Below are 27015 nucleotides of genomic sequence, written 5' to 3' on the forward strand. Positions count from 1 at the left end.
AGAAAGACCAAAAAAAAGAAAAATAGAATTGTTATGGCACATTTGACAATAATCCAATCAAAACACATGAAATATGAGTATGCACTTATGGATGGGGAATTGGGTTTAATATTAATGAAATTTATGATACACAAAATTATCGTCCGAGTGACAAATATATTCTCAACTAGTAAAACAACCATTGTATTTTTCATTGTAAATATCATTTGTAAAAAGCTTTAGCAAAAAGAGAATATCAAATATTTATATGAATGCAAAAATATCATAGCAGATTCCTGTCTGGTAAACTACTTTATCCTTTCTCATTGGAAGATATTTTAGGGGGAGACCTTTTTCCACCTACGTGGCAGAACATTTTTACTTTTTCTCCCTTTTTCCTCTTTCTCTCTCTTCCATTTGGATTACGATATGCTCTCACATTAGATATTTATCTCCCACTCCAGACTTCCCCAATTCTATTCGAAGCGCGTGTAAACATTCTCCAACTATTCACAACTCAGTGAATTTCACGCGCATATTTAATCGCGTACAGTCACCAGCCAATGAATTCTAGTATATATATATCTTGGTCTTAACCTCTTCTGAGTCACCAACTCTAACTTGACCAAAATTACGAAAAAGGACCAAAGAAGCTCAAAACAATGTGTTCCCATGGCTAAGCCGATTCTGCTCCGGCAACCCTAGCTTATCCTCTTCTTCTTTCTCTCTCACATGAACACGTTTGATTCCTTCTCTGCCGTAGAATCGAGCATGGAAGACGAATCGAACCGCCGGAATCGGAGTAGGATGCGGGCCCGAAGCCGATCCAAACCCGCCCCAGCCTCCATTGCCGTCTCCGATGGGGAAGAGGAAGAAGGAGATCCTGAATTGTGGAAGAACTTCGACCAGAATTTCGGACAGGTACAGACAGTTCTGGATCGAAACAGAGCGTTGATTCAACAGGTGAACGAGAATCACCAGTCTCGAATTCCAGACAACATGGTGAAGAACGTGGCTCTAATCCAGGAGATCAACGGCAACATTTCGAAGGTCCGTTCGCTCTACTCCGACCTCGGATCCAACTTCACAACCTACTTCCACAACAACAAATCGCAGAATGGCAAGCCCGATAACCTTCCTCATCATCATTGATATTCTTCGTTTAAAAAGTTTTCAAAATCATTGCTTTTAGTATCTTCTTTTTAAATAATCATGTTGTCTTTTAATAAAGTGAGGCTTCTGGGTGTAAGTCCTTGAGCTAATTAGAGAGAGCCCACATGGATTTATATATATATTTATATATATATATATATATATTTGTATAAGTATGAACTGTGTTTGTTGTGATGTCTGCTTGTCCCCTGTTTGTACTAATATGTGTAACACTTGTTGTGTTTTAAAGGAGGATGAAGTACAAGACCCTCTTTGGGTTTCCTCATCATTCCATAGACGTAATAAGGTATTATTTGAACTTTGTGTTTATTTTGTTTTAGTTTCCTTTGTTTGATTATTTACTCTCTCTCTCTGTTATCGGTACTAAATAAAGGTGCTATGACTATGAGTTTTGTCTGTAATTGATAAACTAACAATTTTTGGAGCTTTTGATGACAAAGCTCACTTTTTAGTGTTTTGGGAGTACATAAATAGAAATTTTGATAAAAGATTTGGATTCATATAACTGAATATGATACAGAAAGATATTTTTGGGGTTAGGTGTTCCACTTATGCTGTTGGTAAAGCAAAAAAAAAAAAGACCCATTGATTCTTATCTTGTGTTGTGTTTATTTACAAGGGTTAGGGCGGGTCACTATGGGACTTCTAACTTGTACTGTAGTATGTTCATATTCATTGCTAACTGTGTATTGATATTCAAATTAGGTTTGGAGTACTACTTAATGAGGAAGAAGTATGTTCTTAAAGGAGAAAGAAAGATTGATTGGTGGATTAAATTAGTATCGATTATGTAATTGAGTTAGGACTAGAATGTAATGTAATGTAATGTAAGGAGTTCAAATAAGTGATGGCAATAGTAAATATAAGTGCCTCGCATGTACTTGAAACTCTTATACCAAAATATGTATGAGCAGAGGGGATTTAACTTTCCCGAAGTAAGAAAATATGAGATTGATGGATATCTAATAATAAAATAACCTGTATTTGGGAAGCAAACTATGGACCATAACAATATTGTATACCCTTGAAAAGTCAGGTGTTTTTAAATACAAAAAGTGGTGATAAGGTTAGACCAGATCACTGTCCATACATTGGGACTCCTGTAATTGAAGATATTAAAACATACATACAAGTAATGTATAGAAACTCCTGTGAAACTATAGAGGAAGTTCACCGCTGTCCGAAATAACAACTCTGACCTTGGGCACACCATTGTCTCTTCCTTCGGCTTCAATCTTGTGAACAATATCCATACCAGAAATTACCTTTCCAAAGACAACATGGTGGCCGTCCAACCTTCATAAAGAAAAAACTCTCAAAGTATAAATCTTGAAAATAATGTCCCAAACTTATATGCTAAAAGCACAATGGTTAATGAACACATTCTAATTACACATGCGAAAGCTAAATAGCTGCAAAATTTGCAGCGGCAATAATAGTAATGTTTTTGTCGAAAGTTGCACTTAACTACCAATTCAATTTTATTACTGAAAATAATACAAAATAGTTGCTAATAGTTGATCTTAATATACCCAACTTATTATTATTGACAGCAATATGATTCTTAATTTTGGTCAAATTTCACCTTTTAATTACATACTTATTAATATTTAATTTATATTTAAGGAAACTTAATTTAGTATTATAGCTGTAAATATTCCAATTTAAACAAAAAATGCATAAAGTAAATTTTAATTTATAAAAATATAAAAAATTAAATAGGCAATTAATTAGGAAATTAATATCCTAGTAATTCTACAATTATATCTAAACACTCCAATTGTATTCAATTTTATTAAAGTAAAGATTGTCCATGTACCAAATCAAGTTCTCCGAACTTTGATATGTATCAAATTGGCTCTCCTAAATATTTCGTCCTAGCTCCGCCCCTAGTCCTTGAATAATATTTTGTCTAAGTAGTTTGGGAGAAATTTTTAATAGCTTGAAAAGTTTGAGGACACGATTTTGTACACAAATTTAGGGAGCAAATTAGCCTTCTTTTTATATTGGGGGGACAGGAACTTGCACCTTCTCTTATGAATCGGTACAGTGTTAATATTTTGCAAATATTCGATATTATTGTCGTCAGAAAAATTGAATTGGCATTTAAATGCAACTATTAACAAATATTTGGTCCTACTGCCGAAAATACCACTATTTTGTTCAGGGAAGAACGAACTTTTCCTACACTACTGCAACAAACCAGAAGCTACAAACTTCTAAGCTATGTTATGAAAATGAAGTTGTTCAAACAAAATTATCAACATATAACTACCACTTACCAGTTGGTCTTCACAGTGGTAATGAAGAATTGGGATCCATTACTGTCTGGTCCAGCATTTGCCATTGATAAAATTCCTAATGGATGAACATAAGGAGAAATTTTACTAATGATAATAAGAAGTTCCTTATGTATAGAGTATGATGATACAACACGAAAACAGTCAAGAAGATGGACTTTTCAACTTGCCTGGTCCAATGTGTTTTAGTTTGAAGTTCTCATCTGCAAATTTAGCACCATAAATGGATTCTCCACCTCGTCCATCGCCAAGAGTAAAATCACCTCCCTGAATCATAAAGCTGGGAATAATTCTATGGAATGAGCTCCCTTTGTAGTGGAGAGGCTTTCTGCTCTTCCCAGTTCCTTTTTCTCCTGAAATGAGCGGCTCATCAAACTCGAAATTAAAAATGTTGAACTTGTTAGCTTCCCGGCCACTAAAGCCAGTAAATAATCATAAGCACAAGAGGCCTTCAACATAAAAAAATTGAAAACAGACAATAAAGATGAAAGCATCAATTTAGTTGGTTTCCACTTACCAGTGCAAAGAGCTCGAAAATTTTCTGCATCAACATGTAAAATTGGTTACTATGTTGCACAGCAAAGAGCAATTAGAACCCAACAATGTTAAGAAAGATACTACTTTCATTGTATTCAGAAGCCTACCCATGGTTTTAGGAACTGCTTTTCCAAAAAGGCCCATGATTATGCGACCTGATCAAACATTAAAAAGAAGTGTTGATTGTATTAAATCACGCAAGATCCAAAATTCTTTTCTTCTTAATGAACATGAAACCAGATGGTATTGAATTCAATTTCAAACTTAATGATCTCATTCCATCAATTTTTTCAGAACCACAATCAATAATAAATCAAATACATTCAAATTATTCTTACCAATGGGCTTCCCCTCCATCTCTATATCAAAATAAACTTTGTGAGTCACTTCTTCCAAATCCAAACCCGTCTCCTGTTAAACACCCAAACTAAAAATAATGAACCATTCCAGTTTTCAAGTCCGAAAAAAAGGGTCCAATTACAACTACAAAGGCATAGAAATTACCTGATGGGGCTCCTTATTAACGACAGCTTGTACAGAGGCCACTTTATCGTCGCTTAATCTGCTCTGATATGATATCACCCAAAAATTAAATTGAGAACAATTATCAAGAATCATAATAAAAAGGGGATCTTTCACAAACCCATTACACTCTCAAAATTAATATAGCTAACGAATTACCAGAATAAAAACCAAGGTTATGAAGAGGAAGAGAATCCATAAGAGAGCTGCCAAAGCTATCCTCCTTTTGGTTGCCATAGTAAACTCTTTTCTCTTCTCAACTCAAAATACCGGAGGGTGTTTCCAGTTTCTGATGCAATATAGTTCCTTTTTTTTATGGGTTGCTTCGTTAACCGGATTCGGTGGACTAGTTTGTACTATTTGGTCGTTGTGAGTAGAGAAGTACAATATAAAGCTAATATATATTTTCTTTTAAGCTAATATTATTTGATAAAAATTTTCTTTCAAAATTTATTCAAAACATACATGTAAATCTTGTCCAGGGTGTTTCGAAAAAAAGAAAAGAAAAAGGAAAATTTTGTACAGGGAAATAAATAAAATTTACAAGGTAATTTCCCATTTTTATTTAGGTCACCTCAATCTCTTATAAAAATACAAAAGAAAAAAAAGAAAAAAAGATAGGGGAATTTTATTTCTACTAAGTGAACCTTAACCTTAACCCTAAACCTAAATATAATTTTCTTCTAAGAGCATCTCCAATTCATACATTAATAAATTTGGTATCATACTATTATCAAATTTGGTATCAAAAATTATTTCTACTCTAATCACAACACCAAAATTACACTAAAAAATATTTTATTATTAAATTAATTTTTTAATAAAATAAAAAAGAGTCACGCATGCAACTAACAATTTGAACTAAGGGTGTTTGCGGTGAAGGTGGTGCAGGCTGTAGCTTTTTTTCAAACCAAACTGCATATGTAGTTTTTGTAATTTCTCAAATCACAACCCCACCGCGAGATCCTAAAAATGCAAAAATCATATCGCGAAAATGTGGTGTGATGCGGTGCAGTTTGAGCGATTTACACTTTCATCATTATCAAACATTATAATAAAAATTTAAAAAACAATCTAATAAAATTTTAACAATACAAAAAAAAAAACTATTAAAGTTTTAACTGTAATATTTTGTGCCCTAAATAAAACTCATTTCAATATAATCAGATTTACTAATTTATAAAAATCAGAAATCATTTTATGTTGCATGGTTCACATAATTTATTTCATGATAATTTTTAATGTATAAATTCTATTAAGTCCAAAACATATATATAAAAATATATATTTGTTCATGATTATAGTGTCGTCAGCACAGTAGAATATAATCATGATTATATGTTCAAAAGTTTAATTCTCATGATTTGTCAGTTCATTGGATTTAGACTGGCATGATAATCGGCGATAAGGTATACTTACACCTTGAAGTGTTATGTCCTTTCCAAGGCATTGGCAAAGTTTACCAGTATCGGATGTATGGAGTATACATTGGAAGGGATCGATATTGATATTAGATAAGATATCATAAATTTATAGTTATATCTTTCTAAGTCAATATCAATGGTTTATCTTAGGTCTATGGATCTTAATCCTGATATGGTTAGGTTCAACTTAGTTGTATTATTTATGTTCTTCAATTTATTCGTTAAAGTCGACCAATTGGATCTTCTTGTGACATACAGATTAAAGACATGGTAGTTCAATTAAGTGGGAGCGTTGATCATAGATATGGAATCTATAGCTTCTATAAGTATTTAGAAGTGAAACGATAATTTCCTTTGAGTTTGGCTAAATAGAGATAAATGATTGAGGCCTCATTTCAATATTTATACTAGTTTACTGAAGTATCATTTATAAGTAGCTAAGTATTTTAAAGATAAAATACATTGAAGGGTAGAACGGTAAATTTGTCCATATTCAGTGTAGATCATCTATAGATGAACTTTTGACTATTAGGATTGTAACAATGGATAATCATAGCGTATCTATATCGTGGTACATATAGAGCATTCTATATAGTTGAGAATATTATTCAATTCCAAATCTATAGTGACGCAAGGCGGAATTAATAAGTTAAAGAATTTACTTGGTGAATTCTAAATCTACTTATTGAAAGTTCGGTTATATAGGCCCATGGTCCCCTCACTAGTTGAGATAATACTGCTTGCAGACTTAGTTAATTGATTTTAATTAATCAATTATAATTCTAAAATTAGACTATGTCTTATTTAAGAATTTTCACTAAGCAAGGGCTTAATTGTGAAGAAAAGAGATTTTGGGGTCAATTTGTTAATTAAGAGACTCTGCATAGTCTAATTAATAAATTACATAAATGATAAAATCATTTGATAATTAATTATAATTATTAAATAAATAGTTTTGACATTTATAGGATTGAATTGAAAAATATGGTATTATTGAAAAGAAGAATAAGTAGTTGAAATAAAGTGACAAAAATCTAACTAGAGACTGGTCCATTGAGTGTACGGCCTAGAAGTAATTTTTGCCCAATAATATTTTATTCTTTTTTAATCCATATAATTCAGTCATAAGCCCTAGTTGAAACACTATATAAGGAACATGCTCTCATCTCATCCTCTTGTCAATTTAACTATTGCCTTCAACCTAGATGAGAGAGTTTCTTCCTTAGTGATTTCAGCCTCCTTCATTGTTCTTCTATATTCGAATCCATAGTGAAAGAGTGTCATGCCCACACATAGCAAGTCAAGTACTCAATCATAGTGAGTAAGACGGTGGTAACCAAACTCGAAGGAGAGAAAGAGATCCAAGTTTAGATCTTGATACTGCTTTGCGACAGAAAGGAATTAATGGCTAGAGATCTTGAACGGAAGGAGTCATTATATTCCGCTACAATCAATGTAAGGTTTTCTTAAACCCTTACGTGTTTTATTTTCATTATTTTAGAGAATTCACATTTAGGATATTAATCAACATACTTGTTAGTAAATCTAGATCATGGTAAAATATTCCCAACATTTACATTATAGCATATATACTGTTGACCGAGGTTTTCGGCAATCAATATAATAATAGTATTTAAGAAAGCTATAAGGAATTAATGAGAGAGATTTTTACGTGGTTGGGGCATTAATGAGCCTTAGTCCATGAGTCTGTGTATTTATGAGAGTATTTATTACAGAGAATGTTCTTGGTGGTTTTCCTCTCTAGTTCTTATGAAACCCAGAATTCTCGACCCCTGCCTTAATGAGTTTGGGGGGTATTTATAGTGTTTTTATGGGGTGATCCCTAGAATTGAGGTACATGTCTTTCTGTAATTTTTCAGTAAAGGCACACATTCCCAATGGATACATCATAAGAAATGCATGGTCTAATCCCTAGGCTTTTTAGGGGTTTAATGGACGTAGTCCTTTATCCGTCCTTGATTGATGTGATTTCTCATAAAGTAGTCGTCACTAGGCTTATTAATCATAGCGTAGTAGCTGCAGATGGGGGGGTCACGCCGTCAGACTTTAAGACATATGGCAGTTTAAATACGCCTCCTCCCATGCGACATTAAATGCGAGGTGGCTGTTCAGATAGGATTTGACACCTCCCGGAGATGCTTTGTTGTAGCTTTGCTCTTCGGGAGTATGTGAAACTCACATGCCTTCTCCGGGAGTCATGTTAAATGTTGATCCCTTTGACTAGAGAGACTTAGTGGAATTATCCCAAAGTTAAACCTCTTCAGTCTACGTGTCTCAATCCGGTTGGTCCACGTATTTTGGACAAAATCAGGGGCAACATATACTAATCATCAAATCATTATATTAGATTGTCTCTAAAAATAATGTAATGTACACATATATTACATATATTTGTTCTTACATGGAAAAAAGAATAAAAATCATATTGAAAAGAATTGGTAACTTTATAATTTATAGTGCGGTGCAGTTTAAACTATAATTATTAAATTCAAACTCGTAAATCGCATAGCACCATGCAGTTTAGTAAAAATACAATTATTAATATGTGGATATTTCTTACAGAGAATGTTCTGCTCTCTTTTTTCCGACACCCCTCATTAAATTGGTTGATGGGTAGGTTAGAAAAATTAATAATAAATCCAAAATCAATTTGTATATAACATAGAACACAATAATAATATATAATAATTAGGTATGTGTACCTAATTGATCCATAACAATTACTTCAATTCGATCCATAGCAATTACTTCAATTCGATAGTGCAATACTATCAACTAAGTCTTTCTCCCTAAATCTCTAAATCAGAAGCAGTTTATTTATCTGATTATCAAAAGTATACAATTGTGATGAGACAATATGTATTTATAGAGTTAGGGAGGGGACTTAGCTACATAACCCTAGTTGGACTGGGCCTGCTCATCAAAGGCTTCAGTTAACTAGAAAAGCCCACACTTCTGCTTCACCTAGACTTTACACACAGATGCTAAGCCCATTAACAATTGATCACCAACAATATGGGCTAATGCAGCAAAGAACTATCCAATCAACTCAAGTTTTAATAAAACCAATAAAAGTTAATGTAAGTCCAAATAAAAAGTCTAACATGGTATTTATAGCAGTTGTCAAGAAGAAGAAAGGTCTCAATTGTCTTAAGTGCTTGCCTTGGCTATGCACGAAGTAGGGTATGCATCCCCTACGTAGTAGGTTACGTAGGGTTTAGGTGAGATAAGCCATCATCCTTCCTTGATTGATGTGATTGTTCATAATGGATTCGTCACTTATACCCTTGATTATCACGTAATTGTTGAAGGATGGGTTTATGGCGTCTGACACATCCTTTCATATGCGTTTATCAACGCTTCCTCCATACTGCATTAAATGCTAGCTGACAGTACATCTCCGGTACCCTCAATCCGGAGGAGCTAGACGCTATTCTGCTCCCGGAGACAAGTTCAAGTCAGATCTCTCCAGACTTGGTCATGGCTCCTGAAGTAGCTATTGGGTTATCCTGAGGGGATTTGACCTTTGTAATGACTCTCCTTTAATTATTTTCGAGTCCTCGAGCCTCACCTACCACGTGTCCTATAATAGGATTTACCACGTATATTGGGAGAAAACCAAGGCAATACAAACCAATTCAAATCCCAAGATGTCATATGCAATTTACTAGTATTACATTTTTCACCTCACATAATTTTTTTTACAAATTTTGTCAATTTTCTTCAAAATTGACAAAATTAGTATCTTTTAAACCTCAATCCTCCATAATTATTATTGTTGTTTTTTTTTGGCTGAAACTTATAAATGTGTTAGAATATTCGCTAATGTGTTGCATATTACAATTTGCAATCTCTACGAAGATTTATGCTTCTCTAATGGATGCTTTTCAACAAGTTTAATCAATAACGAATCATTTTTCTTTTCAAAAATACAGACAATAATTCTATTTAAAATTTTAGTTTCAAATTAAATATTATTATTTGTGATATGGGCATTCTAAAGTTTTGTTTTTTTGCTTTCCTTTTCAGGGAGAGAGATATATATAAGATACCAACAGCCGATGTATTTAAGGAATCACCATGAAATTGGGTTATTCATATAATTCAGCAAAAACAATAATTGATAAGTTATACTTAGATAGATCTGAATTAGGTGGAGTTTTCAAAGTTGGGGTTTGAGTCACATGTTACACAAAATAAATTAAGGATTAGCATGTGGGAATGAGGTTTAAGTAGTTTTACAATTCAAAACTTCACTATTATATAATCTCGAATTCTATTTAATAAAATAAAAAAAAATGTACTGTACACAAAAAAACTTAATTTTATGTTGCCGAAAGTCACACATCACAAAATAAAATAAAGGACAACGCGAATTAGTCCTCGTAATAAATAAACTTTAATTATACTTATTAATTACTTGTGAATAGAATCTTTATAAATTCTATTATAATTATTCCAAAACATGTTCACATCACCCTTATATTTAAAGTCATTGCAAAAGAAAAATAAAAAATCTTGCACATTTATATTTAAGTGAAAAGAGTCGTTCTCCACTATATATAATAAGTGGAAAAAGATTTTTTTGGGGTATTTTGTAGAGCAAATTACAAAAAAGAATAAAAAAAAAAAAACATTCACCAATAGGAAAGCAAGAAGAAGATTTAGAATTGTGCAATAATTTTCTTAAGAAAGAAGAAAAAAGAATATTTTTGTTCTTTGGAAAAGAATATGAATAACTCAATAATGGATTTTAATGCTAATTACAAAGAGCACCGCAAACATATAAAGGAAGGCAAAAGCTGTTTTCGTGTCAGTTTTTGTAACGCAATTTTAGAAAAATAATTAAAAAAAAAAATAATTCAACAATAATTACGAATAAGAAAGATAAATAGATATGTACAGTTTCAAAAAAAAAAAAAAAGTGGACTTTAGGTACGGTCCAACTAACGAACGATTCAGCTTCGAAACTACTCTTATAAATATATAAAAATAAACTCTTTTTACAATCAGATTTACAATCACATTGTTGTGAAAAATTCGCAGGAACCATATCAGTCTTTCTTTTTGTTATCTCTCTTTTTTTTCTTCTTGGGTTTCTCTCTATAAAAGTCTACCATAATTAGAGGAGGAAGAGGGAGAGAGAGGGATAGTGACATTGTTAAATTTGTGGTGTTGTGAGCTTTTTGATCTGAAAATGGCGAGTAAAACAGAGGGTTACAACATCTACAAGATTTTCAAGTATTTCAGTAGAAAGTTCAAGATCAAGGATAAGGCTTTACCCACTGACGTAAAGGAAGCTTTCTCCAACTATGCTGGCTCTCCTGAGGCTCGCATGAGACCCGATCAGCTCCGCCGATTCATGGCTGAGCACCAGGGTGAAACGGAAATTACTCTCTCTGACGCCGAGGGAATCGTACGCCAGGTCCTCAGTAGACGCAAAAACGACGTCGTTCAAGACCATACGACGGGGCTTATCCTCGAGGATTTCTTCTACTTACTATTCCTCGACGATCTCAATGGCCCTTGCAATTCCCAGGTAACTTTGCCTTAATAACTTCTGTCTTTTTCTAACTATTGTTGAAATATTTCAAATTCATTTTGGTAAAAAAAGAAAAATTGAAGGCTCTTTTTTACTGTTTCCATTATGATGAGATGAAAATTGAAAAATACCCATAAAAGATTATAAGATTTGTAAACCAGCCAAATATATATCTAGTCAAGTTTTTAAGTATCAACAAATCTTCTTACTCCTTTTTCCTTTGTTGGGTTTTAATTGAAGTTTAGAATCTTGTTAAGATGTACACTTTGGATGCATTTAACTATTAAGCTAAGTTCTTTTTTAATCTTCTTTTATTACTGGGTGGGGACCTGGTAACTTTTGTTTGTTCTTTGCAAATGATAAGCCTATAATGTGCGATTTTCAGGTGCACCATGATATGACAGCTCCCCTGTCTCACTATTTCATATATACAGGGCATAATTCATACCTAACAGGCAATCAACTTAGCAGTGATTGTAGCGAGGTCCCAATTATAAAGGCTTTACAAGGAGGCGTTAGAGTCATTGAACTTGACTTATGGCCATCTTCCAAAGATGATATTAATGTTCTACATGGGAGGTTAGTTTAACTATGACTTCTCCTAACCCCATTTTGAACAAAAATTTCAATTTTTTCAGATATTGTTTTTCTGGGTATTTGTTGTAGGACATTGACTACTCCTGTGCCATTGATTAACTGTTTGAAGTGCATTAAAGAACATGCTTTTGTTACATCTCCATACCCAGTGATTATAACTTTTGAAGACCACCTTACACCAAGCCTTCAGGCTAAAGTTGCTGAGGTTAGTCTTTTACATCATCAAATTACAACGGTTGTTATTTTTTCACTTTTTAGTATTTGTTTTATGAAGTTGTAGTAGTTTTGAATGTAGATGGTAACTCGAACTCTTGGAGACTTGCTTTATTATCCCGAGTCTGAATGCTTGACAGAATTCCCTTCACCAGAATCGTTGAAGAATAGAATAATTATATCAACTAAACCCCCAAAAGAGTTTCTAGAATTGAAGGATAAGGGAAATGTCTTGGCTAATGAAAGAGAATCATCTGGAGAAGAAACCTCAGGAAAGGACACTGTAGATGGAGGCCTTGGAGTTGAATTCGATGCCGATGATAGGGTGAGTAGGAAGTAATGGAATGAAACTTAATACCTTGCATTTCGTATCTGTTTTATTCTGTTTATTATCTATTTTTGAATAATGTAGAGTGAAAGTGATCAAGATGATGAGGACAACAATGCCTGTGGCGATAATAAATCATGTCAACCAGCAGCACCACCTGAGTATAAACGTCTTATTACAATCCATGCCGGAAAGCCAAAGGGTGGTCTAAGGGAAGCTTTAAGAGTAGCAAGCGACAAAGTTCGACGCCTTAGTTTGAATGAACAAGCACTTGAAAGGGCTGCTGCCTCTTACCCAACTGACCTTGTAAGGTATATTTTCAAACTCAGTGCAAGAACTTTTTGTCCTGTTAATATTAGGTCTAAATCTTTCTTTTAGTGAATTGGTTTTGATACAAGCTGTTGTACTGTCTAGTTTCACTCAGAGAAATGTTTTAAGAGTGTACCCCAAAGGAACTCGATTCAATTCCTCAAATTACAAGCCCATTATTGGATGGATGCATGGAGCTCAAATGGTTGCTTTTAATATGCAGGTGAGCATTCAAGATCTTAGTCAATTTGAGTTGTTTCTATATATATAATGAATTATATCTGTACATGTTACATAATGAACTCGATAAAACAAATTTCAAAGTTTTAGTGTATAATCATCTGATGAGGGCTTAAATTTTCGTAAGACTTCAATCATGCAATAGAGGGTTAATCTTGCCGTTGCTGTTAGTTTTATAAGCCTAATTCTATGAACATGTTGTATAACATCTCCTGGTTTACACCACCTGCAAGTCTACTAGTAGCACATTTAAATTTTTTTAGTTTTCAATAATAACAGGGATATGGAAAATCACTTTGGCTGATGCATGGGATGTTTAGAGCCAATGGAGGCTGCGGTTATGTGAAAAAACCTGATTTTCTGATGCAAAATGGTCCAAGAAATGAGGTGTTTGATCCTAAAAGAACCAGGCCTGTGAAAATGACATTAAAGGTGAACCTTTATCTTTGTTTACTTTAGAAGAGAAATTATTTGATAGATTCGTTCGTGCATGTAATTAATGAAGTTTACAATTACTTTATCTTAATAAACAGGTTAAAGTATATATGGGGGATGGATGGCACCTTGACTTTAGTCGAACACACTTTGATACTTACTCACCACCTGACTTTTACACAAAGGTTACTTTACTACTAACATAACATTTACTCTTTCTTCCAAATGACATTAACCACATAGTATTAAACCGATTCTTGGAGTGCACTTATTTTCTTGATGGGATTAGTTTAATGTAATTTTTTTTTTAAAAAAAGGTTTATTTGTTTATTTACTTTTGGTCAGGTTTACATAGTTGGTGTACCAGCTGATTGTTCAAAAAAGAAGACAGAGATAATTAGTGATGATTGGGCACCTGTTTGGAACGAGGAATTCACATTTCCTTTGACAGTACCTGAGTTGGCCTTGCTTAGGATAGAGGTACGAGAATATGACAAATCCGAGAAAGATGATTTTGGTGGCCAAACATGTCTACCGGTCTCTGATATTAAACAAGGCATCAGAGCAGTCCCACTTCACAACAGAAAGGGAGAAAAATACAAATCTGTCAAGCTCTTAATGGGATTTCAATTCCAATAAAATTCATTATCCCCCTCTTTCTCCCTTCTTATTATATCATCCCTTTCATCACTAAAATTAATAAAATTCAAGGGTGTCATTGTAAATACTATTATTTGACAAGGGTGGTGGTGAAAGATACTAGAATTTTATAAGGGACTACTTTTTTTATTTATTTATTTATTTATTATTATTATTTGTTTATTTTTAGATGTCCAGATTTTTGCAACATAAAATCTCCTTTCATTGTGGATCATTGTGGAGCCCCTAGGTGGCATAAGCACTATTTGTATTTGAGATACAGTGGTCCAGACCTTATTCATCTCAAAAATAAAAATAAAAATAAAACAATTGGTCATTTTCTAACATCTAAATTTAGAAAACATAATATAGATCACTAACGTATATTATCTTAAAAATAGTCCTAGATTGCGATCAATCTAGGATCTAGTTCACCATAATTTTTATTTACTGCTCAAATAATATATAATCAAAATTCACTTTTATTTTATGTAGTGAGATACATTAAAACTCAAAACATATATATGCATATGTAATAATATCAATTTGGACATTGGTCTGAATAGCCAGGACCACCATAGAAGAAATGAGTTCCTTGACCAGCAGTATTGTCATTTACTACTTTGATATCGTAACACAAAGGCTTGGTAACATAAGTGGTGAGGTTATCGGCATCTTTGAAGGTTTGGGAATCATCTTTGTACATTACATTAGTAAAACAACTTGATTTAGTGTAGCCTTGGTCAGGAAAATGACCACTCCCCATCTGAGTTTCCGAGTGATGACCATTGGGCTCGTCGTTAACAATTTCTCCACCCCAACACAGGCTGTTGGCACCATTACCAAGCCTCGTGAATATGGAATTTGGCCAATAACCTATTGCCTCATTTTGAAATGTCAGCCACCATTCTCCACTCTCCTTATGCTGCATGCATGCATTACCAAATATCCAAAATTTATACAAAATACGCATATATTGTTTGAACTATATAATATACAATACACCATAATATATAAGAAAAAAAATTGATATTTCTTTTGCTAATTAAGATTTTTGTCCCTTGAACTTTGACATGTACCAAATTATGTCCCCTAAACTTTTAAGGTCATTGAAAATGCCCCATGAACTATTGCGATGGTTGGATTTAAGGACTTTTTTCTAATTTTAGTAAAAAAGTCTAACATGGATGAAAGTTCAGGGGCATAATTAATTGCATGTCAAAGTTCGAAGGCATGATTTGGTAGATATGAAAGTCTGGGGAACATGGTTTAGTACATAAACAATTATTGAAATAGTAAAATTGAATAAAATTAGACAAAAGTCTTTAAATCCAACAATCTCAATAGTTCAGGGGCATTTTCAATGAGCTTAAAATTCAAGGGACATGATTTGGTACATGTCAAAGTTCAAGGGACAAAAATTCTAATTAGCCTTTTCTTTTTATTCAAAAAAAAAAAAAAAAAAAAAAAAAAAAAAGTATTGTAGAAATTATATAAATAAATATGTAAATACCTGGTCTATTGTAACATTTATAAAGATTTGCTTCCCGTCATAATTGGAAATAGGCTCCAATACAGAACCTATAGCAGCCATTCTGCTTACTTGTACAAAACCGGGACAATCAAAATTTTTACAACCTGTGCTTCTATAGCCATCACTCTGATAATTAAAGACAAATCATCAACCCTTTATATGCTAGCTCAAGTGGGTTATTAATTAATTGTTCAATATACATAATATACATGATGCATAAATTTATATACAGGTAACAGATCGTATGTATAGCTAGATAACTTACTGTCCAATAAATAAAGAATCGTGTTCTTGGATCACCAGTACCAATCTGCAAAAAGAATTCCCAAATTTATTTAAACTTATATATATACATATGATGTACATTAAGATAATGTTACATTAATGTACAAGAACTACTTACTACCCAACCAGCTTCTATAGTATTAAGTTCATCATAATTATCCGATGATGATGCTACCCAAATTTGAGAAATACTCATTGTTCCGTGAGGATCTGGACTCCATAAGTTGATATTTGCTTTAGCTCCAAAATATGGACCACCAAAGATTGATACTTCAGCATACTGTATATATATATATATGCATTCCACCAAACAAAAAAGAAAAAGTTCAATACAAGAATAATTATAATATATTATATAAAACTTATGTGCCAATTCATAACTATGCTTGAATAAGTATATTACCTCATGACCATCATCACTAGGTGAAGCATTGCGCTGATTATAAGGTTGTATGAGTTTACTGTAATAATGAGATTTTAAATGGGTTTTTGGACCATATTTAGCAAATGTTGGTGTTCGAACTATGGGCACTGTTCCTTCTGGGCATTCTCCAAACTTAAGCCATCCTTGTAACTCCTTCAGTACATAATCCTTTTCTCCTTTTACTTGATTATTTATTTTAATTGAACTTGACTGTACAAATGGGGAATCATCTAAATTAGGTAATTCTATATACCAAAACAAAACCCACATAATTTATTTAAAATAAATTATATACACACAATTATGATAAGAGTGAGCAAAAACCTCTATGGTGTGGTTCTTGAGAAGAGGATGATCAAAAGCAGGTTGCTTGTATATATCAACACAATCGATCACGTCACCATCATCACTCTGCCGGCCAATTTACTAATTAAATTTTATTACCATTAAGAAATATATATATGTACCATTTTCTTAAATTGAATTTGATCTCTGAGAGCATATTTTTAAAAATGACAATAAATTGTAGTAAGTATTGCCATGAGGAAGCTTGTACAAAATATTGACATATAACAAGAATACAAACCTCTATGGTTTTGATCGTTCCCTTACGTTTGCCTATATCTGTACTATGTAATCTTCTTCCATCTGCAAAGTTAATAAGGATAAAACATAAAATTGCCAAAAGTAATATGCTACTCCTTGTAACGACGGTTCTAATCATGATATTAGTGTTGTGAAGATATTCCAATTAAGCACAGCTATTTGATCCATATCCATGTCTCTGTATATATTGTGTGTTTACTTTTCATTCAATATATTCATACTATATATACAAAATAACTAAGATATCTTATAAGTATCCAAAATTTCTATATATTACAATAAAAAAAATCTCAACTTTATTAAAACTTTTATGGAAAAAAAAAAGCATATATTATAGTATTTTAGTATATATTTAAAATAGAATTTTGTTTATTTTAAATTTTTTTATTGTAGTTAAATTATGAGATTCAAAATATATATTTACTGATAAAATATTTGAAGATATATAGAGATTATATGTTTTTTTTATCTGAATATATTTTATCAAACACTTTATATGATGATTTCTTTTACACTTTTTCTATAAGATATGTCTATTATATATGAATTTAATAATTATATAGAAAAAGAATGTGAAGCTTTTTCAATCAAAATCATAAATGTTCTTTATTATTATTATTATTATTATTATTATTATTATTATTATTATTATTATCCAACAAAATGATAACCACTAGATTTGGATATGAAAAAATAAAATCACAACTGATTAAGTATTTTTTTTTTCAAATCAATACAATTGATTTTTTTTTTTTTTTAAAAAAAGAATACTTAGAGCAAAATTGTTCTAAAAGGTATGAGAAAATTAGCATCAACCAAAATAAGATTTTTGATACCAAACTAGCATTACTGTTATGGCATACTTATATTAGCTAACAATGTGCAATCAACAGTTTTGGAACAGTTAAAAAAATATTTTTTTTAATCAATTACAATAATGTAATATGTCAACCAAAATAAAAAACAAAGAGGAATCTAGTTGCACCAATCAATCATCAGTATATATAATGGAAGGTTTAAAGGTGGTATCACATAGATTTTTTATTTTATTATATTTTTTTTTTCTTATTTTTTACATTTTTAATTTGTTTTTATACTTTTAAAAGTGTGAGATTTCTTTTAAAAAAAGTCCCACATATTTAGAAACTATTGTGAGTGTTATATTTTTAAGTTATATATAGATGATTGAACTTTCACTTTGATTGTACCAATATTGATATTATTAATTTTTATATGGGTGATTAATAAATTTAATTTTGCCCAATTAGTTATAATTTTTGTGAATGATAAATTTAATTTTGAGTATTTTTTAAATAAATACAATACATATTTTTTACACATATGCTTAAATAAGTATGAGTCATACTAAGGATACACATCAAAAAGCGCGGCTTGGTTCTCTAGTTCATTAATAAGACAATGCTTTAACAATATCCGTATAAAAAATATATCTTAGATAATTCAATAATTCTACATTGCACAAAGAGTCAAAGCCTCAATCACAATTTTGGAATCATAATGCCCAACTTAGTTCTATGCAGTAGAGGCAATAACGGTCCCACACGCATCTCGGGCCACCATGCCCAGCCCACAAACTCTACTAGCTAGCTGATCAGAGCAGCGTCTGAGTTCACCTTGCACCATCTCGACGAAGGCGGGTTCTAGGACGAGGACCTATTGACTGAACTAAACCACAATTTCCTTCACATTAAGTGTAATGTCTTTGCTTTGAGCCTTTATTGGGTTTCCCCGCAGACTTATGACTCTTATACACAGGTACGTCACTCTGTATGCTTCTTGGAATGACGACTAGCCCTACAAACTAACACGAGTTTCTCCAGCGTGCTTTGTCCTCACTCGTACACTTTTTGAGAAAACTTTCCTAGAGATCACCCATCCTAAGATTATTCAAGGTCAAACACCTTAACTTAGGATCTCTTAAAAGTGATGGACTCCCAAAAACAAGATGCACCTTGATATAGAGATAGTACGGTAGTACCTATCAATCTATTTAAACCCGCTTCAACTATGTAGTCTCATACAGTCTAAGAATCATCTTACTTGACCTTCCTCAAGCAATGTGGGATTGCACATATTACCTGTTATTTTTCTTTATGGATCATGAAATTACTGACTGTCACAATCACACTCTTACAGGGTGCGACATTCTCGTCGACCACACTTCCGACTGGGTCAAGGTTCTGATACTATTTTGAAACGCTCCCACCACAAGCCTCCATTGGGCCTCCTCCCACGGACTCATGATTCTTATACATGAGTATGTCACTCTAGATGCATTATGGAATGATGACTTGCAAACTAACAGAAGTGTTTTCAGCGTGTTTTGTCCTCACTCCCACATTTCCTTTCCAGGAAGTCACCCATTCTAATATTACTCCAAATTAAACATGCTTACTTTAGAGTCCTTAGGTGTCACACACTTACATGCACCTGATCAAAGTTGCGTTTAAATTAAAACATAGTTTGGTAATAGAGGAAATTATGTTGAACATGAACTTTTTTTTTCTTTCTTTTGATAAATGTGGAGAAATTAAAATTATTAATAATTTATACAATTATTTTTTTCCTAATCTAAATTAGTTTTGATATTTCCATATTTTTAAGTTATTTTGAATAAAATGATATTTTTATTTATTTAGTGTTTAGATTTTGTGTTATTTTTCAAGGCACATTATGTAGGGTTATTCACAAATTGCTGCAATCAAGATGACGCCTCAAGCTTAGGGAAGACAACTCGAGATAAAAAATAGTGTTAGCTTAGTTAGCAATTGTTGGAGTTAGTCACCTTTCATTTTATTCAACATGACGCTTAAAGAATAATGAATGTATATTTTTCTGTATTCTCAGAACATGTAATTTTATTACCCATAATGTGATTAAGTGAGCCTTCGCCCACCACCACTTTGGGTGCTTACCTATTTCTTACCTTTCGAAAGACTTATTTTGTAATAACCATAAAATCTAATTTTCTAATTAATAGACGATCCTTTCAAAAAAAAAAAAAAGAGTTTATCATCTCCTCAGAGTGCATTGGAAACCCTACAAAACTCACAATGGGAATTAGTTTATTGAGTAATTTGCGGCATAAATACTTAAGTTTAACTCTCAGTTGAACATAAATACTTAAGTTTAATTTTGGTCGTAATAATATCTAAGTTATATTTCTGGAACTCTGTAGGTATCAAACCGTTAAATGTTAAGTCATTATATCCACATGTCATTTTCTTATTAGTAAATTTGAACTATTTTTTTTAAATAATAAAAATTTAATGACTTGGACCAATCAGGGATTGCCACGTGGCAATTTATTTAACCAGGTACCTACAGAAGTTCCAAAATTATAACTTAGGTATTATTACTGCCAAAAATTAAACTTAAATATTTATTTGCAACTGGGAGCTAAACTTAAGTATTTATGCCGCAAATTACTCTTAGTTTATTGCGTACTTATTTTATTTAATTTTTTGAGGAAAATAGTACATTTCTTTTCTAAATTATAATTTGTCTTTAAACTTGCTCAAAAAAAAAAATAATTTGTCTTTAAACCAACTCACAACCATATCATTTAATCAATACAATATTTTTTTTACATAAAAAAGGATGAGGTGGTAATCTTTTCCAGAGTCTTAAGACATAATTTCATCCATTTTAGTAAATGTTTTTCCTTTGTTTAAGGGCGAAACATTAAACACTCCCTCGACTCCCTACGTAAAAGGAAGCCCCTTCTCTTCTCTTCTCCAAAAACCACGCTGGCTCCCCTAAGGCCCGCATAATGCCTGATCAGCTCCGCAGCGTCATGGCCGACCCACCTCTCTCAGACTCCGATGCAGATTCCGATAATGGTCAACACGGATGCGAACACACCCGCCGCCACGCTGATCTTTCCGATTCAATATTCAGATCCTACTTTGAGTTCACTGGCCGATCACTCACCACCCCCGCTGACCTCTCCAAGATTCAATCCTTCCTCACCTCCTCCTCTTCCGGTGCTCTTTCCTGCCTAATATGTCTCGAACGCATCAGACCCTCCGATCCCACTTGGTCCTGTAATTCCCTCTGCTTCGCTGTCTTCCACCTCTTCTGCATCCAGAGCTGGGCGCGTCAATCTTCCGACTTGGCCGCCCTTCGTGCCTCCACGCGCCTCCCCATCACTGCGAATAGGGCTGCCGAGGTTTCGGTCTGGAACTGTCCCAAATGTAGGTCCGAATACACCCAATCTCAAATCCCTAAGACTTACTTTTGTTTCTGTGGGAAATTGGAAAACCCGCCAAGCGATGACCCTTGGGTTTTGCCTCATTCGTGTGGCGAGGTCTGTGATAGGAGTTTACAGCACGAGTGTGGCCATCGTTGCTTGCTTTTGTGCCACCCGGGTCCTTGCCCCTCTTGCCCAAAACTTGTGAAAAGTCGTTGCTTTTGTGGTTCCGTTGAAGATGTTAGGAGATGTGGTTTTAAGAACTTTTCATGTAATAAAGTGTGTTCCAAGTTACTGGATTGCCGAGATCATACGTGCTCTGAGATTTGCCATGATGGGCCGTGCCCGCCATGCAAAGTTCGGGATGTTTACTGGTGTCAATGTGGAAAGAAAGAAGAGGAGAGGGAGTGTTGTGATCGAGTGAATTTTCGGTGCGAAAATCAGTGTGAGGAGATGCTTAATTGCCGGAGACATGTATGTAGTAAAGGGTGTCATTCAGGTGAATGTGGTCCTTGCCCACTTCAAGGGAAGAGGACCTGCCCATGTGGGAAGAGAATTCATGAAGGAATGTCTTGTGATGTTGCAGTGCCATTGTGCGGTTCCACTTGTGATAAGGTGCTTACTTGTGGCTACCATAGATGCCCGGAGCGATGCCATCGAGGTCCCTGTATTGAAACATGTAGAATAGTTGTCATTAAGTTATGCCGGTGTGGTAGCTTAAAGAAAGAGGTACAGCGTATTTGTTTAATGTTTTGTTTTGTACTTGAGATGTCATTTGATTTTGTTCAGTGTTATTTGTTCGCTTACTAGTTTAGTGAATTAAGTTTTATTGAATCTACAGGTTCCTTGCTATCAAGATATGGCATGTGAGAGGAAATGTCAGAAACTAAGAGACTGTGGGCGCCATGCTTGCAGGCGCCGTTGCTGTGATGGGGATTGTCCACCATGCACAGAGGTTTGTGTTTGTATCTAAGCTTTATTGATTTTTGATGGTGAATTGTTGACTTCCAATTAATTTTTTAAATTTCAGGTATGTGGCAGAAAGCTTCGATGTAATAACCACAAATGCCAATCTCCATGTCATAGGTGAGTTCAGTTATTTCAAGTTTTTTGTATGCAAGATGATGGTCCATACGTAGGTAAATAATAACATGTATATTATGCATAGACACTGAAAGCAGTATCACTCTTTCTTTGAACTGGCTATGCACCCATTTCGTTTCATTTCAAGTGTCTTTCTTGGCTTCCAAAGCTAAGTTGAGCTTTCGATCTCTGTTGTCTAGTTTATCTGCCACCTATTTTTTATTGTTACAAAATTAATAATGTAGTTCATGGGATGTATATTTCATGCATGTTTTACAGAGTACTTTGGTTTTTTTTTTGTTAAAACATATGAAATGTGTATTGCTCAGGTACATTGCTACCATGAACTGATAGCTGATATATTGAAAGTTGAAATCTCGTTATCTTACATCTGTATTCCTTAATTTCTAATTTGGTTTTATCAACTGAGGGATATTTATATGAATTGTGGTGGGATTGCAAATTTTATTTTGCTGCAAGGTATGATCTGTTCCGTTTTATTCTTGCAGAGGTCCTTGTGCTCCTTGCCCAGTAATGGTGACAATATCATGTGCATGTGGTGAAACACACTTTGAGGTGTGATTTTTGTTATTATATTGCCTTTTTTATGATGTAAAATTGCTATCAAACTAGTGTATTAGGTAATACGAAATGGTATGACTTATATAGCTTGTCACGGCTGAACAACGGTGTGTCTTGTAGTGCTCCTTTTTGTGATTTCTCAGAAATATCTGCGCTTGTATACTATTTTGCTTATACGTTCAACTTAAAAATTGATTTGCTAAATTTCTTATTTTGGATCTTATTTTAGGTTCCTTGTGGTACTGAGAAGGATCAAAAGCCTCCTAGGTGTCCTAAGCGATGCACTATTATGCCTTTATGCAGGCATGCAACCAAAGTTAAGGTACTATTGGCGGTTTTCTGAATCTAATGTTCTCACAAAACTCATTTTTCATGTTTTGGATCAGAAGTTGTTTCATATAAATATAAATATATATCCTTATACCCTTATACCTCAGTACATGAAGCTGTTTGGATGAGTACATTCTGGATAATTCATGGTTTTTTCTTTTTTTATTTCACATATATGCTTTGTCTTTTCCAACTTAAAGTACAGTTATTAACTCTTAATCAGAACTTTAGATTACATTAGTTTTGGTCCAAACATTAGTCCTAATTATGTTGATATGTTTTAACTATTAACTATATTGGTAATTTATTTAAGTTAGTATTAAGAAATTTTGCTATTCACAAAGATGAGAAGAATGCTATTCTTATTTGCCTCTTTTCCTCTTTTCTGTTTCTTTGTGGGTGAAATTTGACTCACTTTACAGCCTCATAAATGCCATTACGGAGCTTGCCCTCCATGTAGGCTGCTTTGTGAAGAGGAATATCCATGTGGTCATATGTGCAAGCTAAGGTATTTTATTTCACGTTCAGTTACATATTCTGTATTTTCTTGTGTAACACTAGTAACCACTTCTTTTCTTCTGCATGTTTAGGTGTCATGGACCTAAACCTCCTCCTAATCCAGAATTTACATTGAAACCAAAGAAAAAGAAGCATGTTCATCAGAGTGAATCTACCCCTGGTTCTCCATGCCCTCCTTGTCCAGAACTTGTTTGGAGATCGTGTGTTGGCCAACATATTGGAGCTGATAGGATGGTTGGTTTGTGCATAGAATATACGACATGTATCATTCGAGCTTTGATTTCTACTTTCTAGATCTTTTTTCTTATTGTGCTCCTATTTTCAGATGGTATGCTCAAATAAAATGCAGTTTTCTTGTGAAAACTTGTGTGGAAATTTTCTACCTTGTGGTAATCATTATTGCACAAACTCTTGCCATGCCCTGAAGACCCAACCTTGTGAAGAGTGTAATCTTTCTTGTGAGAAGGTATGAACTTCCTTCTTGTATGTTGAATATGTTTGCTGAGAATAACTGGGTTACCCGTCTGTTACTTATCATGAATTTCATGTACTGGTTTCAGGAGAGGACACCTCTATGTTCACATCCTTGCTCCTTACCATGTCATCCCGGAGACTGTCCCCCATGCAAGGCTCTTGTTAAAAGATCATGTCATTGTGGTTCAATGGTCCATGTTTTTGAGTGCATGTATTACAACAGCTTGTCTGAGAAGGGGCAAATGACTGCTCGCTCATGTGGTGGGCCTTGCCACAGGTAATCCAAATATGTGATCCCTTGTTTGTTTTCAGTTTATGACATCTTAATTCTCCGCATAGGATTGTAATTTCACCTTAGTTATTTTCTTCTGTATTAATACAAGAACCAAATTGTGGCTTAGAAACAGTTCTGTTTGTGCAGAAAATTGCCAAATTGTACGCATTTATGCCCTGAGACATGTCATCCTGGACAGTGCCCCTCCCCTGAGAAATGCTCCAAAAAGGTACTAATTATATTGATGGATAAATAGTTTTGTAACTAGATTAGATATGCATATGCCATTTTTGGTTTTAAGTTCTCCTAATATTCATTTATCAAATTTTTCGTTCTCTGTTGTTGTTGCAAGGTTAATGTTCGTTGTAGATGTCAGACCTTGAAAAAGGAGTGGCAATGCTACGAAGTTCAAGCAGCCCATCGCCATGCTGGTTCTGATCCCAAAGACATTATTAAAAGTCAATACGGACTTGGACTTCTTCCATGTAATTCTGATTGCAAAATTAAACTACAGGCTATTGATTCAGAATTACAGCAGCGCAAATCTAAAGCTGTGGAGGTAATATAGGTCATTAGTGACCCTTGTCTGTCTCATCATTTTGCCTGCATAACCATTATGCCAATAGACTCCATTACTTTAGACCACATACAAACACATTAAGAAATGAAAACTTTGAAAATAAGTCATGTGATTAATTTACATTATCGACCGAAATACATGCCCAAATAAACTACACATCAGATTAGATTTATCAAGATAAACCTAATGCATATGAATTCTAATAGGTAAAGGTACCGGACACTGAAAAGCATGTCCCGAAACGTAAAAGAAGACGGGAACGAGTACAAGAAACAAAGCAAATCTCAAGACTTCAAGTAAGTTTCTTTCTTTAATAGAAGTAGGTAGTGAAGATTTACTCTTATTTTCAGTGCTTACTAACAATATTTTGTTCTTTATGAGCAGAAAGTAGCGTCCACAATAAAGTGGCTACTTCTATTTGCCATTTTTTTGGTGGCTTTGATTGCATCACTATACTGTTGCTACAAGGGTATCCTATGGCTCAACGACTGGATGAACGAAATTGAGGATCAAAGACTAAGAAGAAGACACCATCACCACCGGATCTAATTTCCCTAGTAGCTATATCCTAATGCGACTTTTGCACTATACTTAGGTCAGTATAAATTAAATTACTCACATTATTTATATATATACATTATACATATTCTTTTTCCTGGAGAGAAGAAATTCACTCTTGGCAAATGGATTCTTTGGTGAATAAATTAAAATAAAAAAAAATGAATATTTTTGGTCTTATAATTAATCATTACTTTGACTTGTGTACGTATTCTTACATTATATATTTACACATTTGAATGTAATGTAGCATAACATATTCTTTGTTTGTAATGTTAATGTATAATGATTGACAATCTAATAATTGTGTTACTGGGAAAAACTTTTATGATTGTCTGTGTTGTTGTAATGAAATGTTGTTTTTTCTTATCATATTTACTTCAGAATCAAACCATATTGATTGATAATAATATATCATTAAAATAATATTATTAGATTGGAAAAGAGACTGATTAAAGAAACAAACTTTTATTGGGCCAACAAACCTTCTATTTCGAAAGTCATGACTTGGTGTTTAGTGGGGTTGTAAAGACTTGGAAGACTTGGCTCGCTTAAACTCGACGGCGCCCTCTCAACGCTCAAAATAGAGATTGACCCAGATTTCAACTGCTTCCCAAGTCCTCAACCTAAAAATGAGTTCAATGAATTTATCTTATTAGCTAGATTTCTTGGTAACCTCCCTTTTAAGATTTTTAGATTTTCATATCTTATCTAAACTTTACATTGCTACACATGCTGGTTGGTACTGCTTTTTGTTTCATTATTTTTTTTTTTAAAAAAAAAAAATTAAATAAATAGATCCAATTTGTCAAACTTTTCTTTCATAACACAATCGTCCATCTTGATTTTCAACTATACCAACTCCTCCACCTCTCTTTCTTTATGTTCATTTATTTGGTGCTATTCTTTATTGTATTTTCCTTTTATTAGTCTGTGTTTTGTAATGACTTGTTGAAACAGTGAAGAGTGTGACCTTGTCAGTCTAGAATTTTCAGAATTCCTTTGATGATTCTAAACCCTATAAAATATAAATATTGAATAATTTGGATGTAACCCAAAGCTTCCTTAGCTATTATTATTAATCGGAATAAGAATAGTCAATAATGATTTCCCAAATAATAGAACCATTCATATAATTTTATGTTGTTAGGTATTGTTAGACTAAACTCTCATAATTCTAAGCATTATGTATCATTTTTGACACTTCTTGGTCTTGCTTTCTCTTAATGAAACTAATTATATACTCTCTAAACATTTATATAATTATTATACAAAACATCTTTTCAACTTCACT

At 33.3% G+C, this 27015-nt stretch overlaps 5 protein-coding genes and 1 long non-coding RNA gene across 7 annotated transcripts; 3 read left to right on the forward strand and 3 right to left on the reverse strand.

The window, feature by feature from the left end:
- Positions 1-570: 570 nt before the first annotated feature.
- LOC115706039 (protein EARLY FLOWERING 4) lies at positions 571-2148 on the forward strand. The gene is made up of 3 exons (XM_030633540.2): positions 571-1099; positions 1382-1438; positions 1858-2148. Exons 1-2 carry the CDS (start codon positions 712-714, stop codon positions 1387-1389), a joined length of 396 nt encoding a protein of 131 aa, XP_030489400.2. The 5' UTR covers positions 571-711; the 3' UTR covers positions 1390-1438; positions 1858-2148.
- Positions 2116-5065, reverse strand: LOC115706040 (peptidyl-prolyl cis-trans isomerase CYP19-4). Its single transcript, XM_030633541.2, has 8 exons — positions 4671-5065; positions 4494-4556; positions 4328-4400; positions 4097-4144; positions 3970-3993; positions 3623-3805; positions 3435-3510; positions 2116-2448 (listed from the first exon to the last, which is right to left on the reverse strand). The coding sequence occupies exons 1-8, from the start codon at positions 4746-4748 to the stop codon at positions 2310-2312; spliced, it is 684 nt and encodes a 227-aa protein (XP_030489401.2). The 5' UTR covers positions 4749-5065; the 3' UTR covers positions 2116-2309.
- A 5902-nt stretch (positions 5066-10967) lies between these two features.
- Positions 10968-11376, reverse strand: LOC133030797 (uncharacterized). Its single transcript, XR_009684343.1, has 2 exons — positions 11239-11376; positions 10968-11147 (listed from the first exon to the last, which is right to left on the reverse strand). It is a non-coding gene; the product is annotated as an uncharacterized LOC133030797 (long non-coding RNA).
- Positions 11141-14413, forward strand: LOC115706257 (phosphoinositide phospholipase C 6). Its single transcript, XM_030633846.2, has 9 exons — positions 11141-11495; positions 11884-12077; positions 12165-12300; positions 12391-12633; positions 12721-12947; positions 13051-13168; positions 13465-13617; positions 13719-13805; positions 13966-14413. Exons 1-9 carry the CDS (start codon positions 11154-11156, stop codon positions 14257-14259), a joined length of 1794 nt encoding a protein of 597 aa, XP_030489706.2. The 5' UTR covers positions 11141-11153; the 3' UTR covers positions 14260-14413.
- A 314-nt stretch (positions 14414-14727) lies between these two features.
- LOC115703785 (protein neprosin-like) lies at positions 14728-17369 on the reverse strand. Its single transcript, XM_061103687.1, has 7 exons — positions 17089-17369; positions 16827-16913; positions 16482-16712; positions 16197-16358; positions 16059-16103; positions 15773-15919; positions 14728-15184 (listed from the first exon to the last, which is right to left on the reverse strand). The coding sequence occupies exons 1-7, from the start codon at positions 17224-17226 to the stop codon at positions 14801-14803; spliced, it is 1194 nt and encodes a 397-aa protein (XP_060959670.1). The 5' UTR covers positions 17227-17369; the 3' UTR covers positions 14728-14800.
- Positions 17370-20702: 3333 nt separating this feature from the next.
- On the forward strand, positions 20703-26531 carry LOC133030775 (NF-X1-type zinc finger protein NFXL2). 2 transcript variants are annotated; one of them, XM_061103654.1, is made up of 14 exons: positions 20703-22050; positions 22163-22276; positions 22352-22407; positions 22914-22980; positions 23216-23308; positions 23739-23824; positions 23907-24069; positions 24161-24301; positions 24396-24586; positions 24731-24812; positions 24936-25142; positions 25370-25459; positions 25548-25758; positions 26157-26531. In XM_061103654.1, exons 1-13 carry the CDS (start codon positions 20902-20904, stop codon positions 25710-25712), a joined length of 2604 nt encoding a protein of 867 aa, XP_060959637.1. In that variant the 5' UTR covers positions 20703-20901; the 3' UTR covers positions 25713-25758; positions 26157-26531. The 2 variants fall into 2 exon arrangements, with proteins under 2 accessions (XP_060959637.1, XP_060959635.1); XM_061103652.1 differs by lacking the exon at positions 26157-26531 and having other exon boundaries at positions 25548-25938.
- Positions 26532-27015: the final 484 nt, after the last annotated feature.

This window comes from Cannabis sativa, chromosome 1, assembly GCF_029168945.1.
Source record: "Cannabis sativa cultivar Pink pepper isolate KNU-18-1 chromosome 1, ASM2916894v1, whole genome shotgun sequence".
NCBI lineage: Eukaryota > Viridiplantae > Streptophyta > Magnoliopsida > Rosales > Cannabaceae > Cannabis > Cannabis sativa.

Coding starts and splice junctions, on each gene's coding strand:
- LOC115703785 (XM_061103687.1), bottom strand. CDS start 17,226: ATGATTAGAACCGTCGTTACAAGGAGTAGCATATTACTTTTGGCAATT. Junction 16,914..17,088: donor GAACGATCAAAACCATAGAG/GTTTGTATTCTT, acceptor ATTGGCCGGCAG/AGTGATGATGGTGACGTGAT. Junction 16,104..16,196: donor CTATAGAAGCTGGTTGGGTA/GTAAGTAGTTCT, acceptor TTCTTTTTGCAG/ATTGGTACTGGTGATCCAAG.
- LOC133030775 (XM_061103654.1), top strand. CDS start 20,902: ATGCCTGATCAGCTCCGCAGCGTCATGGCCGACCCACCTCTCTCAGAC. Junction 25,143..25,369: donor GCAAATCTAAAGCTGTGGAG/GTAATATAGGTC, acceptor GAATTCTAATAG/GTAAAGGTACCGGACACTGA. Junction 25,460..25,547: donor AGCAAATCTCAAGACTTCAA/GTAAGTTTCTTT, acceptor CTTTATGAGCAG/AAAGTAGCGTCCACAATAAA.
- LOC115706039 (XM_030633540.2), top strand. CDS start 712: ATGAACACGTTTGATTCCTTCTCTGCCGTAGAATCGAGCATGGAAGAC.
- LOC115706257 (XM_030633846.2), top strand. CDS start 11,154: ATGGCGAGTAAAACAGAGGGTTACAACATCTACAAGATTTTCAAGTAT. Junction 11,496..11,883: donor ATGGCCCTTGCAATTCCCAG/GTAACTTTGCCT, acceptor TGCGATTTTCAG/GTGCACCATGATATGACAGC. Junction 13,806..13,965: donor CACCTGACTTTTACACAAAG/GTTACTTTACTA, acceptor ACTTTTGGTCAG/GTTTACATAGTTGGTGTACC.
- LOC115706040 (XM_030633541.2), bottom strand. CDS start 4,748: ATGGCAACCAAAAGGAGGATAGCTTTGGCAGCTCTCTTATGGATTCTC. Junction 4,557..4,670: donor TAACCTTGGTTTTTATTCTG/GTAATTCGTTAG, acceptor ATATCATATCAG/AGCAGATTAAGCGACGATAA. Junction 2,449..3,434: donor ACCACTGTGAAGACCAACTG/GTAAGTGGTAGT, acceptor TTCTTTATGAAG/GTTGGACGGCCACCATGTTG.